The sequence below is a fragment of the Clarias gariepinus genome, chromosome 7 (genome assembly GCF_024256425.1).
Source record: "Clarias gariepinus isolate MV-2021 ecotype Netherlands chromosome 7, CGAR_prim_01v2, whole genome shotgun sequence".
NCBI lineage: Eukaryota > Metazoa > Chordata > Actinopteri > Siluriformes > Clariidae > Clarias > Clarias gariepinus.
The window spans coordinates 4522501-4539707 of record NC_071106.1 but is presented as its reverse complement, the minus strand read 5'-3'; the positions used below and the strand labels follow the sequence as shown (position 1 = coordinate 4539707).

General features: G+C 37.9%; 1 protein-coding gene and 1 long non-coding RNA gene across 3 annotated transcripts in view; both read left to right on the top strand.

Moving 5' to 3' along the window:
* The first annotated feature begins 4279 nt into the window (after positions 1 to 4279).
* On the top strand, positions 4280 to 5629 carry LOC128527440 (uncharacterized). Its single transcript, XR_008360878.1, has 3 exons — positions 4280 to 4538; positions 5364 to 5410; positions 5593 to 5629. It is a non-coding gene; the product is annotated as an uncharacterized LOC128527440 (long non-coding RNA).
* Positions 5630 to 12538: 6909 nt separating this feature from the next.
* The window catches only part of nedd4a (NEDD4 E3 ubiquitin protein ligase a), a 49924-nt gene continuing 45255 nt past the window's right edge, over positions 12539 to 17207 (top strand). For both annotated transcript variants that reach the window (XM_053499776.1, XM_053499775.1), the window contains exons 1-2: positions 12539 to 12756; positions 15970 to 16043. In XM_053499776.1, the coding sequence (XP_053355751.1) occupies positions 12712 to 12756; positions 15970 to 16043 (119 nt within the window). In that variant the 5' untranslated portion in view covers positions 12539 to 12711. The remainder of the gene's footprint in view (positions 12757 to 15969; positions 16044 to 17207) is intronic.

Sequence of the window (17207 nt, the reverse complement as noted above, 5' to 3'; positions counted from 1 at the left end):
TCACTAAATGAATCACTTGATTAAATACTTAATATAATGTTCGATGAGTCACTTGATTAATCACTTAATAAATCACTTAATGAATAATTAAATAATACACCTAATTGATCAGTAATTGAATAAATCACTAATTTAGCAATAATTGATTATTTCATGAACTCATTTGATAAGTCTTTTGATAAATAAATTGACTATAACTCAATGAGTTATTTAACAAATTACAAAAAAAAAAGAATCAATTGATGAATCATTTAATGACTTACATAATGAAATGATAAATAAATCACCTTAAATAACTTGATCACTTGACTAATCACTGTTTTTCTTTTTCCTTTCACTGTTGCCATGAACATAAATATTGTTATATTGTTCCACAAACTGAGAAAATGTTTTAGTTTTACACATGCTTTCATTGTTCACATCTGCAGTTTGACATTATACGAGATAAGCATTCAACTTGCTAAAACCTACTTTCACTTCAGTTTCCTGTGTGTGAGGGTAATTTGAAAGGGAAATTGAAGTACAGTCGTAACCACACCCCTCTGTGTAATCCCACTTTTTTTCCCCCATTTAAGATCACGTGACCTGATGGAAACATAGTTTTATTTTCCTTTCCTCTTATCCTGAGGTTGCACAACATGTTTTTATAAGGAGTAGAGCAACTCAGTGAGCTGATCAGAGCACGAGTGAGAGGAGGAACATGCCAAAGAAGCAGCAGAGAGACACGGACCGGGTCCGGGACATGTATGAGAGAGTTGATCGTGACAGACAGAGAAATCTCCAAGATAATCCAGATGTTCTCTTCAGAGTGTACCAAGACAGCAGACTTCACATGGTGATGTTCAGGTCGTCTGACCCCGGAGTGTGGATGAGTGTGATTCGCAGCAGGATTAAAACCAACCTGTCTTTACAGCTGACTAAGAGACGTGCTGTAAATGACATCTTCACAATCAGCCTGTCTGGATCTGAAGAGGAGCTTAAACGTTTTTGTGAAGGTTTTGAACAGATGTATGAGAAGGTCATGAAGAACGTGCAGGAGGATGAAGTTGAGCAGCTCAGAGAGAGAATTGGGGAGCAGGAGGATGAAGTTGAGCAGCTCAGAGAGAGAATCAGGGAGCTGGAGCTGGAAAATAAAAAACTTCGGAAGAAATAGGTTCAGACCAGGCTGTCTTACTGAGGTCTGGAACATGGGGCAATTATTACATCACTGCAATCTCCTTAACATATGTATTATTATTATTATTAGTAGTATTATTATGGGTGGAGGGGGGAGTTGTGTGGTTACTGACTGGTTTATCAAATAAACTTTGGGCAGGAGTGTTCTTTATATTATAATTGGTTTATATTGATAATTAGCTCTTTATTTGTTTTATTCAGGACCATTTCTAGTTTTTACATAACATCATAACACAGTGTTTAATCCATCACTAAATAAATGAATTAGTAAATAGTCCAAAGTTCTTTTAAGCTTATAGTGGATTTTTTTTTTTACTTTTATATTTATTGAAGTCCATTTCTTCCTAACTTGGAGAATAGTATATATATTTTTGTAGTCATACAATCTATGTTTAGTTGATCAAATATAATGTCTTTTTTTGTATTTATTAGGTTCACACCCAAGCCCCTGTGTTTCGCTGATCTCTTTCCATCACTGCAGTGGGAGTGGATAAAGCTGTTATCCTCACACCACACACACACACACACACACACACACAGTTAGCTCACTATAGAAGATGTAGTATGTGAAGAAAAAATTGTCTGACAGTTTGTAGGACACAGGACAATGTTATGTATTGTGCTGATTATGTTAAAACTATTTAGAGACAGTAGAGAGCATCTCAGCTCATCATTATTCACTTTATTAGGTTAGAACCTGCTAATTAGTTAATAGGGTTATGCTGTTGGAACACGAGTCACAGGACCGGGGAATAACAGAGTTCTGTTGTACTACGATGTTGTTCTTAGGCATTGTTAATTTGAGTTAACAAGACTGTATTCTTTCATTTCCTTTGAACCATTTTGCTTATTTATACCCAGTTCCCATATATTGCTTTTCTTTGCTGAAGTTGTAGTTGATTGCAATATAAAACAATAAAAGGACTACCTCCCATTGTGTCTCATTGCTAATCTGTACAGAATTTGACAGCGGTAATGGTTTACCCTTTGCAAATAAATGCTTCCTGTTTAAGTCTGTGATTAAGGAGTGTTTAGCAAATGCAATCCAATATGGTGGAGAATGCTGTGTTTATACTGTTTTTATGCTGGGTACAAGAATGTTGTTAATGTCCTTTGTGGTTTATTGGTAAAAACAGAAACAGAAGTTGCTAAGCAAATGTACCAACCCATCTGCAAGCTAGTTTTCATTAAAGGTTTCCGGTTTGCTCGAAACTGAAAGTACATTATCTGAGAATCTAGACAAAGAAACTGAAACCTAAACAAAGAAGCGACCAGAGTTGTGGGTAGTGTTTACATTGAGGGTGTCTTTGAGAAGCCATTGTCTAGTGTATGACAGCCAGGATGGCTGGACACGCAGGACCTAGAAGAGAGCGGATTAGAGGAAGGAGAGATTGCCGAGCTACCAGAAACATATGTAGGTCTCAATCCCCTGTATAGTCTGGGAAGGGAGTTTGAGGAACTCTCATGTACCAGTTATGAGGTTTTGACTGAAGATAGACTACCTTTGCCAATAAATTCAATGCCAAATTGTAAGAGAGGGAAGGATAATCGAACAGAGGTAAAAGACCCTTTTGTTAACTCTAGAAAAGATTTTCCAATTAGTTCAGTGGGTTCACACAGAATTCCCAGGCGGAACACTTCAGAGAAGGTACGGAGGATTTGTTAAAACAACCTCTTTATTCAGATATAGATCTTGAATTGAAACATTTGACAAAGTAATCAAAGTTCGAAGGATCTAAAGAGAATAGGATAGGTCTGATTAACAGTTAAAGAAAAACCTACTACATCAGTACAGATGGAATCAGTGGAAGATGATTTTGGAAGACATGAGTCCCGAAAAAAACAGAAAGTCACTACATGCGTTCCAAACAGCCTGAAGTGCCCTGCAAAGTGTACTACACAGGGTGTTCAGCCTGCAAACGGAGCAGGGTGTAGGAAGCACCCTGTGAAGTACACTTGGGAATAGAACGCAGCCACTGTATTTCCGATAGGGTATGGATATGTGTCTTATATGGATGGTTCTAAAATGAAAGATAGCACTGCTTGGGCTTTTATTCTTAAGAGAACATGGTAAGATTGTAGCTCAAGAGCGCGGAGAAATTTTTGTTTCTGCTCAAGAAGTGGAAGTGTTGCAGAAAGCCAAGGCACGAGGAGAAACCCAATTGGTGTTCATGTCTCATGACTCAGATTACACAGGCTGCGTTCCACTTCGAAGTGTACATAACAGGGTGCTCCCTATACCAATTGCAGTGAATGTCGGTGAAGGGAAGTTCCCTCGACAAAACACAAGCATTTAGAACACCCTGCGAAGTCATGCTGTAAATGACATCTTCACAATCTGCCTGTCTGGATCTGAAGAGGAGCTTGAACGTTTCTGTGAAGGTTTTGAACAGATGTATGAGGAGGTCATGAAGAACGTGCAGGAGGATGAAGTTGAGCAGCTCAGAGAGAGAATCAGGGAGCTGGAGCTGGAAAATAAAAAACTTCGGAAGAAACAGGTTCAGACCAGGCTGTCTTACTGAGGTACTGGAACATGGGGCAATTATTACATCACTGCAATCTCCTTAACATATGTATTATTATTATTATTATTATTATTATTATTATGGGTGGAGGGGGGAGTTGTGTGGTTACTGACTGGTTTATCAAATAAACTTTGGGCAGGAGTGTTCTTTATATTATAATTGGTTTATATTGATAATTAGCTCTTTATTTGTTTTATTCAGGACCATTTCTAGTTTTTACATAACATCATAACACAGTGTTTAATCCATCACTAAATAAATGAATTAGTAAATAGTCCAAAGTTCTTTTAAGCTTATAGTGGATTTTTTTTTTTACTTTTATATTTATTGAAGTCCATTTCTTCCTAACTTAGTATACACTCTAAAAAATGATTCTGCGGCCTTGTAAATTTCACAGTTATAAACAGGTTATGTTACCTTAATAAAATCTCTAAAAGTCACATACATGATTGTTTGAGTTCAAAATAAATGCCTAAAAAAACAACTATTCATTTTGTCTTAAATTTACACTATAATTTAAGTTTACTTCACTAGTAAAAATCGGTATTTGACTAACTGAATTATATTTTTAACATGCACTTAATATTTTTTGATACATTTCAATCAAAATTCCGTTAATGGAGTAATTGAACTGATTAGTTTCAAGAATTACAATTATAAATTATTCCAACTCAATATTCTTTATTTTTAACAACAAAAACTTAAATAATTGAGTAAATTGCCCTGTGCAAGTGCTCATGGGAAGTCTGGTGTAACATCAGAGACAAGAAGGCTGTGAGGATGTGAGAATGGACATGAAGCACCTGGAACATTCTGGAACATTCCTTACAAATCCTGGTGAGTAAACAGCTAACACAAGTTACTGTAATAATGACTCTGTCTGCCTGCACACACAACTTTATAGTGTGTGAGTTACTGTTCTGAATCCTGTCACAGCCGAGCTCCAGAGCTAACGATAGCTAGCAACAGGCCAGTCCTGGGGTTCAGTGTGATTTAGCTTGTTTGTTCCAACCACCGAACTGCTCAGCTAAAGCGGCGTTAATACAGACACTTAAACTCTGGTGTAAAAGGAGAGATTTAACACCGAGCAGCAGCGCGTGCATGTCCGGGTTTCCTCCGGGTTTCTCGGTGTAACCGGCGGCGGTTGTGCCGCAATATTTGAATTTCTCCCGCCAAATGCGGTGATTTTGCGCAGCCTACCGCCACTGTGGCGAGGATATAAAACTAACATGTTCAAATAATTACCGCATGTGTACCGGTCCACCTCACACACTGAACCGCGAGTCTGCTCGGTCACTCCGACACTTTAAGGAAGAAACTCAGAACAAATCCGGTTTAAACAGCAGAAATGAGGTGCAGTGTCCGGACTCTGGTACTGTTTTATACGTTACTGTATATGAGTATTTTTAACATGATTAAACACTGAGCACGCAGCGGCAGATGTTATAAAATAAATGTGCTAAGTACTGTACTAGTAACTAAAGCTATGAAATATAAAGATTTAGTGAAAATACAACATTTCTCTCAGAATTAGAATTGGGAGAAAGTAATATGAAATTAAAATATTGAAGTGAAACATTATGTAAGTAAAATAAACTAAAACTGATTGATTTTGTGTGTTTGTGTGAAACATGTTATATATTTTCTATATCTCTTTCACAGCACCAACACCACTAATGAAGAGAAGTTGAATGGAGATAAAACAGGAGGTAAATGTCAACTTTTTAAATGTTACAGAAGTATTAAATGTGTAACCATTGAATCAAAGATAGAAATAGACTATTAGTCCAAAAAGTATGTATTTGAACGGAAGTACTATTTTACCAGTCTGGTAGACTTTATATTAACAGTCACACTTGTACTTACTTGTACACTATTGTTCCTTTTTCAGGTGCCAGCATTATGGGATGGCAGTGTAAACTCTGCACTTTTGTCGCATCACAGGTATTTCGATCATTATCGAGTGAAGCATGGTACTGTTGGTCATGGATATTTAGTGTCCTGTCTTTATTTAGACTGTCATTGCTTCTTTAAGACCTGAGAAGGTCTGCACACACATTTGTATGGATCCCACAGTTTGCAGGAAACTGAAGTGTGAAGGTGTGCAATCTTTCAGATGTAAAATGTGACTCATTAGATTCTAATACAAAAGTCTACTTTCCACATGTTAACTGTATAATACTTGTGGCATAAGTATTGTTTCTGAAACTGTTTACTAATAACATAAATTCAGCTCTTTGTTTATGATCTTGTTACATGTCATTTGCATGTAAACCAGGTTGAGTTTAGACTTCATGTCTTGTCAAATTTGGCAAATAAATGTTTAATTAAAATGAAAGTGTGTATTGTTTCTTTCATTCAGTTAAAATATTTATTAAATGTAGCACATTTGTTTGTTAAATAATAGTATAATTGTCAGTATCTTCTACCTTCCATTTCAATTATATCTACTCAATTATTTTACCCATTTTCACTTTGCATTAACTTTAGATTTTCATTACATTTACTCAATTTTGTACATCATTGTACTAAATATAGTTATTCAGGTCTACTTAATTTTTTTACTGACTTGTACTCAATTCATGAAGTAAATTTTACATGATTTTTATATTTATATTAAGTGTAAAAATGTTTCACCAAAACAATTGAGTACAGCACAGTTTTATTTTTTAGAGTGTATATATTTTTGTAGTCATACAATCTATGTTTAGTTGATCAAATATAATGTCTTTTTTTTATTTATTAGGTTCACACCCAAGCCCCTGTGTTTCGCTGATCTCTTTTCATCACTGCTGTGTGAGTGGATAAAGCTGTTATCCTCATATCACACCATGTCACACACACACACACACACACACACACTTACCTCACTATAGAAGATGTATTATGTGAAGAAAAAATTGCCTGACAGTTTGTAAGACACAGGACAATGTTATGTATTGTGCTGATTATGTTAAAACTATTTAGAGACAGTAGAGAGCATCTCAACTCATTGTTATTCACCTTATAAGGTTAGAACCTGCTAATTGGTTAATAGGGTTATGCTGTTGGAACACGAGTCACAGGACCGGGGAATAAAAGAGTTCTGTTGTACTACGATGGACAAGACTTTGTATTCTTTCATTTCCTTTGAACCATTTTGCTTATTTATACCCAGTTCCCATATATTGCTTTTCTTTGCTGAAGTTGTAGTTGATTGCAATATTAAACAATCAAAGGTGAGAGCTGGATAATTCCTGCGCTAATCTGTACAGAATTCAACACCGGTAAAGTCTGTGTTTAAGTCTGTGATTAAAGAGTGTTTATCCAATACAACGCTATATGCCCTGATCACTGCTGTTATTATTATTAAGATTATTATTGTGATTATTATTATTATGTACATATACTGTATGTATATATGCCCTTTTTAAATATTGTTTTTTAAGAGTCACTTTATCTTTGACTTAAAATATATAAAATTAAAACTTTGAATCTAAAAAATCTTTGAGTGAATGTCTGTACTCTTTTAATTTATATACATTTATTTATTATTAATTTTCTATAATATTGTGTTTTTTTGTTGTTGTTTTTGTTTGTTTGTTTTTTCGCTATTTACTCCTGTTATTTTCTTGTGCATAATACATGTTTTGGCAATACGAATATAAACACCTTCATAATTAATTCATTCTTTATTTAAATAACTGTACATTATAATGCAGTTTTCATATTTTATAATACTTTTATAAAACATATTATAAAACTCTATATGTACTATTATTTAATTATCACATAATAAAGTGAATTTAATAATAAAGGATTTTACAGACCCTCCGATCAAACTTTTTTAGTGCTGAATGTACACATTGATTTGTCCAGTAGATGGAGCCATCATCCCAGTCCAGTGTTATGTGAGCAGGACCAAACCCAAAACAAATAACATGACGTGTATTGACCACTAACATATCAGCAGCTTCTCCAGTTGAAGTGTTTTGGATGTACACAGAATTTACACCTAATGCGTATGGGGGTAATGTATATGTATACAGTCACCGTCCACTTTATTAGGAACACCTGTAGATTCGTGCATTAGTGCTTTTACAGAAAATTGTGCAGATTCCATAAATAAAATTATTTTCTTAAAAAAAAAAAATTAAAAATAAAAATTAAATCACCAAATTGACTACTCTTACTCCAACATCCACAGCTACATGGTTCATTAATTATTCTTCATACAAGGGCCAGTGAATGAACTGTTACTATAAAAACAATAATAAACATTTTATCATGCCATACAGTATGTATGACATAGCTCTTTATCCTCATGGTGTATTGTCACATAAGCATGATATGTAACACCATACGTCATCACCCTAAACATCATCATACTCACCCTACCCATCATCATACTCACCCTACGCATCATCATACTCACCCTACCCATCATCATACTCACCCTATGCATCATCATACTCACCCTAAGCATCATCATACTCACCCTAAGCATCATCATACTCACCCTAAACATCATCATACTCACCCTAAACATCATCATACTCACCCTAAGCATCATCATACTCACCCTATGCATCATCATACTCACCCTATGCATCATCATACTCACCCTAAGCATCATCATACTCACCCTAAGCATCATCATACTCACCCTAAACATCATCATACTCACCCTAAACATCATTATACTCACTCCATACAGTATGTCATCATACTCACCCTAAACATCATTATACTCACCCTAAACATCATTATACTCAACCTATGCATCATCATACTCACCCTAAGCATCATCATACTTACCCTAAGCATCATCATACTCACCCTAAACATCATCATACTCACCCTACGCATCATCATACTCACCCTAAGCATCATCATACTCACCCTAAACATCATCATACTCACCCTAAGCATCATCATACTCACCCTACGCATCATCATACTCACCCTACGCATCATCATACTCACCCTAAACATCATCATACTCACCCTATGCATCATCATACTCACCCTAAGCATCATCATACTCACCCTATGCATCATCATACCCACCCTAAGCATCATCATACTCACCCATACATCAATATATTTACCCTGTATCTCATCATACCTACCACATACATAATTATGCTCATCTTTACTCCATTATTCTCTCCCTATACCTAATCATACTCAACCTATACAATATTATAACACATTTTACATTATACTAATCTTATACCTTATTATAACCCTAACCATCACGAATCTTAAATCATACAAATTCAAATTCAAATTTTATTTGTCACATACACACATACTTACCCTTATAAAATATTATACTCATCCAATACCTCCTCATACTCACCCCATATCTCACTACACTTATCGCATACCTCATTATTCTTACTTTATAGCTCCTCATACTCACCCTATACATTATAATACTCACCACACCACTTCATCATACTGACCCCATAGAACTTAATCCTCATCTATACCTCATCATACTGACCCTATATTTCATTATACTTATCTTATATCTCATGTAAACATAATTAAGATTAAACTTTTAACAATCACCTGTAGACAGCCATTTATCAGGTGATTAAGCATCATTACTACTAGTATAAAATACAATAAAGTCATGACTCACATCGCACCCAGTCAGCAGCTCCACATGCTATCAGAAGAGCGGGAAAATCACCGAGTGTAAGCTCGGCCGTGATCACGTGTCTGCTGCTTCATTAGAAGATCAGGTCGATCTGGTCCAAGCTCTTTAACTTTCCTCTTTCTTCCTCCGATCACCTTGTGAAGGGGTATTTTAGCAAATAGATTACCGAATTTCCTCTTATATTTAGCCGCTACCACGACAATCACTATTCAATATATTCCCTAACCATCTGCTGACCGTTAATAAGACTCGTTTAGAATGATTAATAAGACTCATTGAGAATGGTCCAATCACATGAGCCCAAATATTTAAAAACAACATTGATTCGCTAAGAGCAAAAGTGGGAGGGTTCGGGGCGGACAGTGCTGCGCCCCAAGGATGATTTGAAAAGATCCAATTAGAGCGCAGCCTCAAGTCACGTGCTTTTCGAAAACGTACGTGCCTACATAGACACTCGTTTGTCCGGCGCCCCGTGTACACGAACACAAATGAACGTAATACAGTTTAGAATTTTTTTAAATTGAAAACAAATTATAATAAAAAATACAGCGGAATATTGTGACTAAATGACTTTATTTCATTATAAATAAATAATACTTATGTTAAGTAATTACATGTTAAAGCAGCATACTTCTCTGCCTAACTTTAAGTCATAATCTTTATCAAATATTATATTAGGACATATATTCATAGGTTTAAAATTATAAAATATATTATTACTATTATAATTAACCCGAGGCACGTGCCAGCCGTCGGGACGATTAGTACAAATTCTCATATAATGTTTATTTTATGGCACATTTATTGTGCAGGGGTTTGTCATTAATTCAAAAGTAACACTTTTATTTATCACAAACTACACTAAATAAATATTATTTATGATGGAAAAAATAAAATAAGCAATATAAAAATATACAAGTATATGAAAAAAATATATAATTTATATATTTTTATTCCTATACAACATGTTTATACATGTCATCACACTCACCTCATACCTCATCACACTCACCTCATACCACAATACACTCAACTCATACCTTATACCATTTATATTTAGGCATTTGGCAGACGCTCTTATCTTATATCTGAGCAGTTGAGGGTTAAGGGCTTTGCTCAAGGGCCCAACAGTGGCAACTTGGTGGTTGTGGGGTTTGAATCTGGGATCTTCCGAACCGTATTCCAATGCCTTAACCACTGAGCTTCCCCTGGTCCCTCACCTGGTTACACTCACCTCATACCTCAATACACTTACCTCATACCTCAATACACTCACCTCATACCTCATCACACTCACCTCATACCTCATCACACTCACCTCATACCTCAATACACTCACCTCAGACCTCATTACCTCATCACACTCACCTCATACCTCATTATCTCATCACACTCACGTCATACCTCATTACATCATCACACCCATCTCATACCTCATCACACTCACCTCATATCTCATCACACTCACCTCATACCTCATCACACTCACCTCATACCTCAATACACTCACCTCATACCTCATTACCTCATCACACTCACCTCATACCTCATCACACTCACCTCATACCTCATCACACTCAGCTCATACCACAATACACTCACCTCATACCTCATTACCTCATCACACTCACCTCATACCTCAATACACTCACCTCATACCTCAATACACTCACCTCATACCTCATAACACTTACCTCATACCTCATCACACTCACCTCATACCTCAATACACTTACCTCATACCTCATCACACTCACCTCATACCTCATCACACTCACCTCATACCTCATCACACTCACCTCATACCTCATCACACTCACCTCATACCGCATCACACTCACCCTATACCTCATCACACTCACCTCATACCTCAATACACTCACCTCATACCTCATTACCTCATCACACTCACCTCATACCTCATCACACTCAGCTCATACCTCATTACCTCATCACACTCACATCATACCTCATCACACTCACCTCATACCTCATCACACTCACCTCATACCTCATCCACTTGCCCTATACCTCATCACACTCACCTCATACCTCATCACACTCACCTCATACCTCATCACACTCAGCTCATACCACAATAAACTCACCTCATACCTCATCACACTCAGCTCATACCTCATTACCTCATCACACTCACATCATACCTCATCACACTCACCTCATACCTCATTACACAAACGTCATACCTCATTACCTCATCACACTCACCCCATACCTCATCACATTCACCTCATACCTCAATACACTTACCTCATACCTCATCACACTTACCCTATACCTCATCACACTCACCTCATACCTCATTACCTTATCACACTCACCTCATACCTCAATACACTCACCTCATACCTCATACCTCATCACACTCAGCTCATACCTCATTACCTCATCACACTCACATCATACCTCATCACACTCACCTCATACCTCATCACACTCACCTCATACCTTATCACACCCATCTCATACCTCATCACACTCACCACATACCTTATCACACCCATCTCATACCTCATCACACCCATCTCATACCTCATCACACTCACCTCATACCTCATCACACTCAGCTCATACCTCATTATCTCATCACACTCACCCCATACCTCATCACACTCACCTCATACCTCATTACACTTACCTCATACCTTATTATACACACTGTATACCTCTCCATCCTCACCCTATGCATCATCCTTCTCAGGCCACACCTTTCTCTTTATCTTTCTATTATTAGCTCATGCGATACATATTCCTGTTAAGGGTATTCAGTCTAGACAGAGGAATGTATTAGAATCAGTGCATTAATATAGGACTGTGATTTGCAGCTTCAGAGCTACTGTACTGTAACAGGAAACTAATCAACACCTTCTGTCCTCTCTTTTTTTTTGCTCTATGAATTATATACAGCTCGTGTGCAGCAGTACATGCAGGACATTTATACTATTATTTTTTGCCAAATAAATGATGAAGTCTGGTTAGATTTTCCTTTATTATGTGTATTGTATGAAAAAAGTGAGGGGAAAAATGTAAATACTAATAATAGTTTTTAAAAAAGTTGGAAGAATGTAAGGAATGCGAACTGGCAACCCTGAGCAGAGCGTGTGGTATGAGGAAAGGGGCGTGGTTAGTCGCGGGAGTGGGCGTGGCGAGAGGAAGCAAGGACAGGAAGAAGAAGATGGCCAGCGGCAGGGTTGTGCTGCGCGCGCTACGACACGTCTGAGGGTTCGCGAGCCAGAGCGCGCGACAAGCAGGGGAGATCGATTGTCGCGCCGCGCACGAGTCGTCTTGTTAGAGTGTCGCGCGGAGACTGTCTGTCCCGGCGGGGTCTCGAGTCACAACATGGCTGCAGTCGTACCCGAGATCAGAGGACTTCACGTCGAAGAGGTAAAGCAAGTCAGCTCAGTGGTGCACTGCTACCGACATGTCGTCATCATCATCATATTGATCAGCTGATCTGTAGATTTAAATTATGTCTCAGTTTAGAACGAGTAATGCACCTGGACAGCTGCTTAGCAACAGTGGGGGGGGGGGGGGACAAACTTAAGAACTTGTCTGACACTACAGGATCCTCCTTCTGTTCCGATCAATAAACTCATGACCTCATGATCAGATCCTGACCTGACTTCTACAGCTGACACCTTTTATAATGTCATCAATAGACAGAGACAGACAGAGAGAGAGAGAGAGACAGACAGAGAGAGAGAGAGAGAGAGAGAGAGAGAGAGAGAGCAAATACTATAAACACTGTACAAATGATCTGAAGTAAACATGATAGGAAAGAAGACAGAACGAGTCTCAAACCAAATACTTGCATCTAATCAAAAATATTGTTGAGAAATTCTAATAATAATAATAACAATAATACTGCTGATGATGATGACAGCAACAATAATAAAAAGCTATAGGAAGAAGGAGAATAATAGATAAGTTCAGCATAGTGAAATTCTTTCCAGCTTCTTGTTAGTATCATCTATCTATAACTAGCTATTCTTTTCTTTAGCTAAGCATTACACTTCATTGTTGTATTTGTTGGCATAATAATAATAATAATAATATCAAGAACTGCAACACCATTACTACTACTATTATTACCAATCTACAGCGACTGTATACACTTGTGCAGGGAGGTAGTATGTTTAGAGAAGACATTTGTGCAAATATTATTTGTCCTGTGTGTAAGATTGTCCAAATAATATTAATACAAATAAGAAGAACAAGAAGCAACTGGTATCTCTACTTAGCATTTTTTTTCCTTTAACTAAAGCATAACAATGATTTGTTGTTGTGTTTGTTGGAATAATAATAATTATAATAGTAAATATAGTTGCAAGCAACGATGAGCGGGCCCAAGCACCTTACGCCATCGCCTCCTGGGCCACCACACATCCTGTGTGTTATTTAACCGTGTTAAGACCTACAAAAAGCCACAGCACAACTGCAGACGTCACACACTGTATAGGGCTGATGTCAGTTTGAGCCCTAAATAGTGGTTGAGTGCGTTAGTGTGTATGACATGTTAGTGTCAGTTTGTGGGTGAGAGAGTGGTGTGTGTGAGAGACGTGTCGGTGTGTCAGTCTGTATGTGACGAGTAAATGTGTTTGTGTGTGTGGTGTGTGAGCCTGTGTCATTTGCTATGTATGTGTGTGAACGTGATGTCACTCAATATAAGGCCACACAGACGGTTATTAACCACTTGACATTATTACGGCTGACCTGTCTGAGATATCAAAAATCGGCCTGATTTGGTGGCGATCGTATAAATTCCCTAGGAGGAGTATATCAAAATCCATCAGGTGCGTTTTGCGAATGACCCAAAATAACTGACTTCCTGTTGAGTTGATCCGAGGACTTGCAGTGTGAAGGTTCAGCTCAATGAGCTCTAAATGTGATTCCAGGAAGAGAAATATTGTGACGGCCCCTGAGACTCGCAGGCATCCTAATGGCAGCAGATTCCAACCAATTTTCATGAGTTTTGAGCATGTTATGACCCCCAAAAAGTTGGGAGGAAAACAAGATGGTCCTGTGCACCTTAAAGTGCGTGGGTGCTTATTAAATAATAATAACATTCAGTGAGTTTCCACATCTTCAGGTAAGATTAGCAGTTTATTGGGTGAGTCAGAATATAAGAAAAACACAGTGTTTATAGTGAGAAGAAGATAGTTTACATTTTTTTAAAACCTTGCTGTAACAAAAACTTCTGGATAGGAAACGTAACTCTAAAGGGCACGATTACATTTTCTATCATTTTGTTGAAAAGTTATCTTTAATCGCAGACTGTCCTCCGTCCCAGACTGTCCTCCGTCCCAGACTGTTCTATATAGAGGTGCAGCTCTCCCTAATTTACTCTACGACAGCCAGTACACTGCTTTCATAAGTGTTCCTCTTTGTGCCTCTCAGGGCACTTTATCATGAGGGGCGCCGTAGAGGGGCATGCTGGGAACCTTTTGTCTACAGGGGTACCAAAAGGGGGTGACAGAGGGGCTGGTTCTGCCAGTGAATGACAATAATAACAAGAAGAATAGTAATAATAATAATAATAATAATAATAGCAGCAGCAGCACACTACTACTAGTATCATTTCAGATATAAGTAACCAACATCATCATCATCATTAAATCCAAAGCACAAGTAAGTTCTGGTTAAACACTGGGAGGTCGGCACTGCTCTGAGCAACTGAACAACTGGCCATGACACTCTTTCATACTGTCCATCCATCCATCCTTTTAGGAACCACTGTAGTCCAGCTCGGGATCGTGGAGGCCAGTTCTGATTATCATTGTATTTATTCCCATTTTTACAACTACAGTACGGCCTCCAGTCAACATTCACACACTGTGGGCAATATGGGAACGCCAGTTGTCTCGGAACTGTTGGAGGAAACTGGTGCACCAAGCACTGGGAGAAGGACATGCAAACTCCACGCACAAACACACAGACCCCGAGGCAGGAATCACCCGAGGCAGGAATCGAACCCAGACCCTAGAGGTGCCGTCCTTCCATACAGTGCAGGTTTATTACGCTGTTATTGAAGGAGCTGCTCTGTTTAGCTGGTGTGTGATTTATATAATATTAGTCACCTACACTGAATAAGACCTGACTCCAGAAACACCGCTCAGGTGGAGGGACACGCACTTATACTTGGAGGTTGTTGTTGTTAGACTTTGAGGGGTTGCCACGGGAACTGTAACGCATTGGAACGAGCGTGTTAGCATAAACTTTTTCCAGAAAGTTTATGCTGGGAAATCCAGAATTTGTTGAACCATGTTGTGGTTTCAAGCTCATTCAACAAAACAGCGTCAGTATCGTGCTCGATGTTTACGCTAGTTAACTAATGTGTTATTATGTTGGCCTGAGCAAACCGGCGACTTGCTGCTGGTGTAAAGTTCTTCATCTTCTCGCTCTCCGCTCACCTGGGTCTTGTGATCATGAGTCACGGTGCGAGTAATCACCAGTTTTATACTCACACACACCCACACACACACACACACACGAAGCTGATAACTTTGTTTGGATTGTTGCCAAATAATTCAGGACGTTTACTGTATCCGCTTGTGGCTTATTGTTGTTTTGTTTTGTTTTTTCTTTTTTGTCTTTTAGGATGAAAGCAGGATTCTAAGAGTTAAGGTCATCGCTGGGATCGGTCTGGCCAAGAAGGACATTCTCGGTGCTAGGTGAGTTTCCTGTCCATGCTATACTGTACTGTACTGTACTGTACTGTACTGTAGTGTAGTCTAGTGTAGTCTAGTGTAGTGTAGTCACATACTCGGGTATCAGTGTTGGTCTGTTAATCAGAGATAAACAAAAGATAAAAATAATTTAACATTTCATTTATACTGCTAATGTTAGTGTGATGCACTTGGATTCCTCTCTGTAAATTATAACCATGTCAGCCCACTTATTATCATAGGGAGGTTAAAACATCAGAAAATTTAACAGTAGAATATTAAAAACGTCTAAAAGGTTTATGTACTGATTAAGATGTAGACTTTATCACAATCTTCTACGCAGCTGTCCGTAAACGTCATTTTCCTGTAATGATAATACATTAGTCTATACTGTATATAACTAGAGGGTAACTCGCGGCTCCGCCTGCAGGCAGACCACGACGCCCGCGTGCTAATATTACCCGCAAATGATGTGTGCGCTTAACTCTCCGCCGCTCCTCGCGCTACCGCTACATTCAGAGAGGAACGGCTGTGACATTAGTGTAATGACATAAAAGTCAGCTGCTACATTCAGTGATGCAAAGGCTTCACTAAATCTCAGCACAAAATTCGGGAAAAAAATGACAATCTCGCTTGGCCTGACTTTCCACTGGTGTGAATAAGTTTTGAACGGCTCCTGGGCGAACGAGCTACTTGGCTGGCAGTCGGTTCGGCTCGGCTCGGCTCGGATCGGTCGCTCGTATGCTGCAAAGGCTTCGTATGCTGAGACAAGTTGTTTACAAAATTTCAAATCTTAAGGTATAAATTCGTGAGGCGGGGCGTCCGTATACATATAAGTATTATAATTATAAATATATTTACAGATACAGTAGATAGTTAGAAAGAGAAAACCCACCAAATGTCACCAGATTTTTTGAAAACTATTTTAAGTTAAAAAAACTTAAAAAAACCTTAAAAATTGCTAACATCATCTGTCTTTTATAATTTCATAATTTTGTGTTATTTTGTTTGTACTATTATTTCTATCTCGTTGGCTTTTTTCAAAACAAAACTTAAGATGCACTTATTCAGAACGGCTTTTGATATTTTTTAATTTCATGTGTTTCTTAACATTTTATCAGTTTTATTTTGTTTTAATGCTGTGAAGCACTTTTGGATCAACTTAGGTTA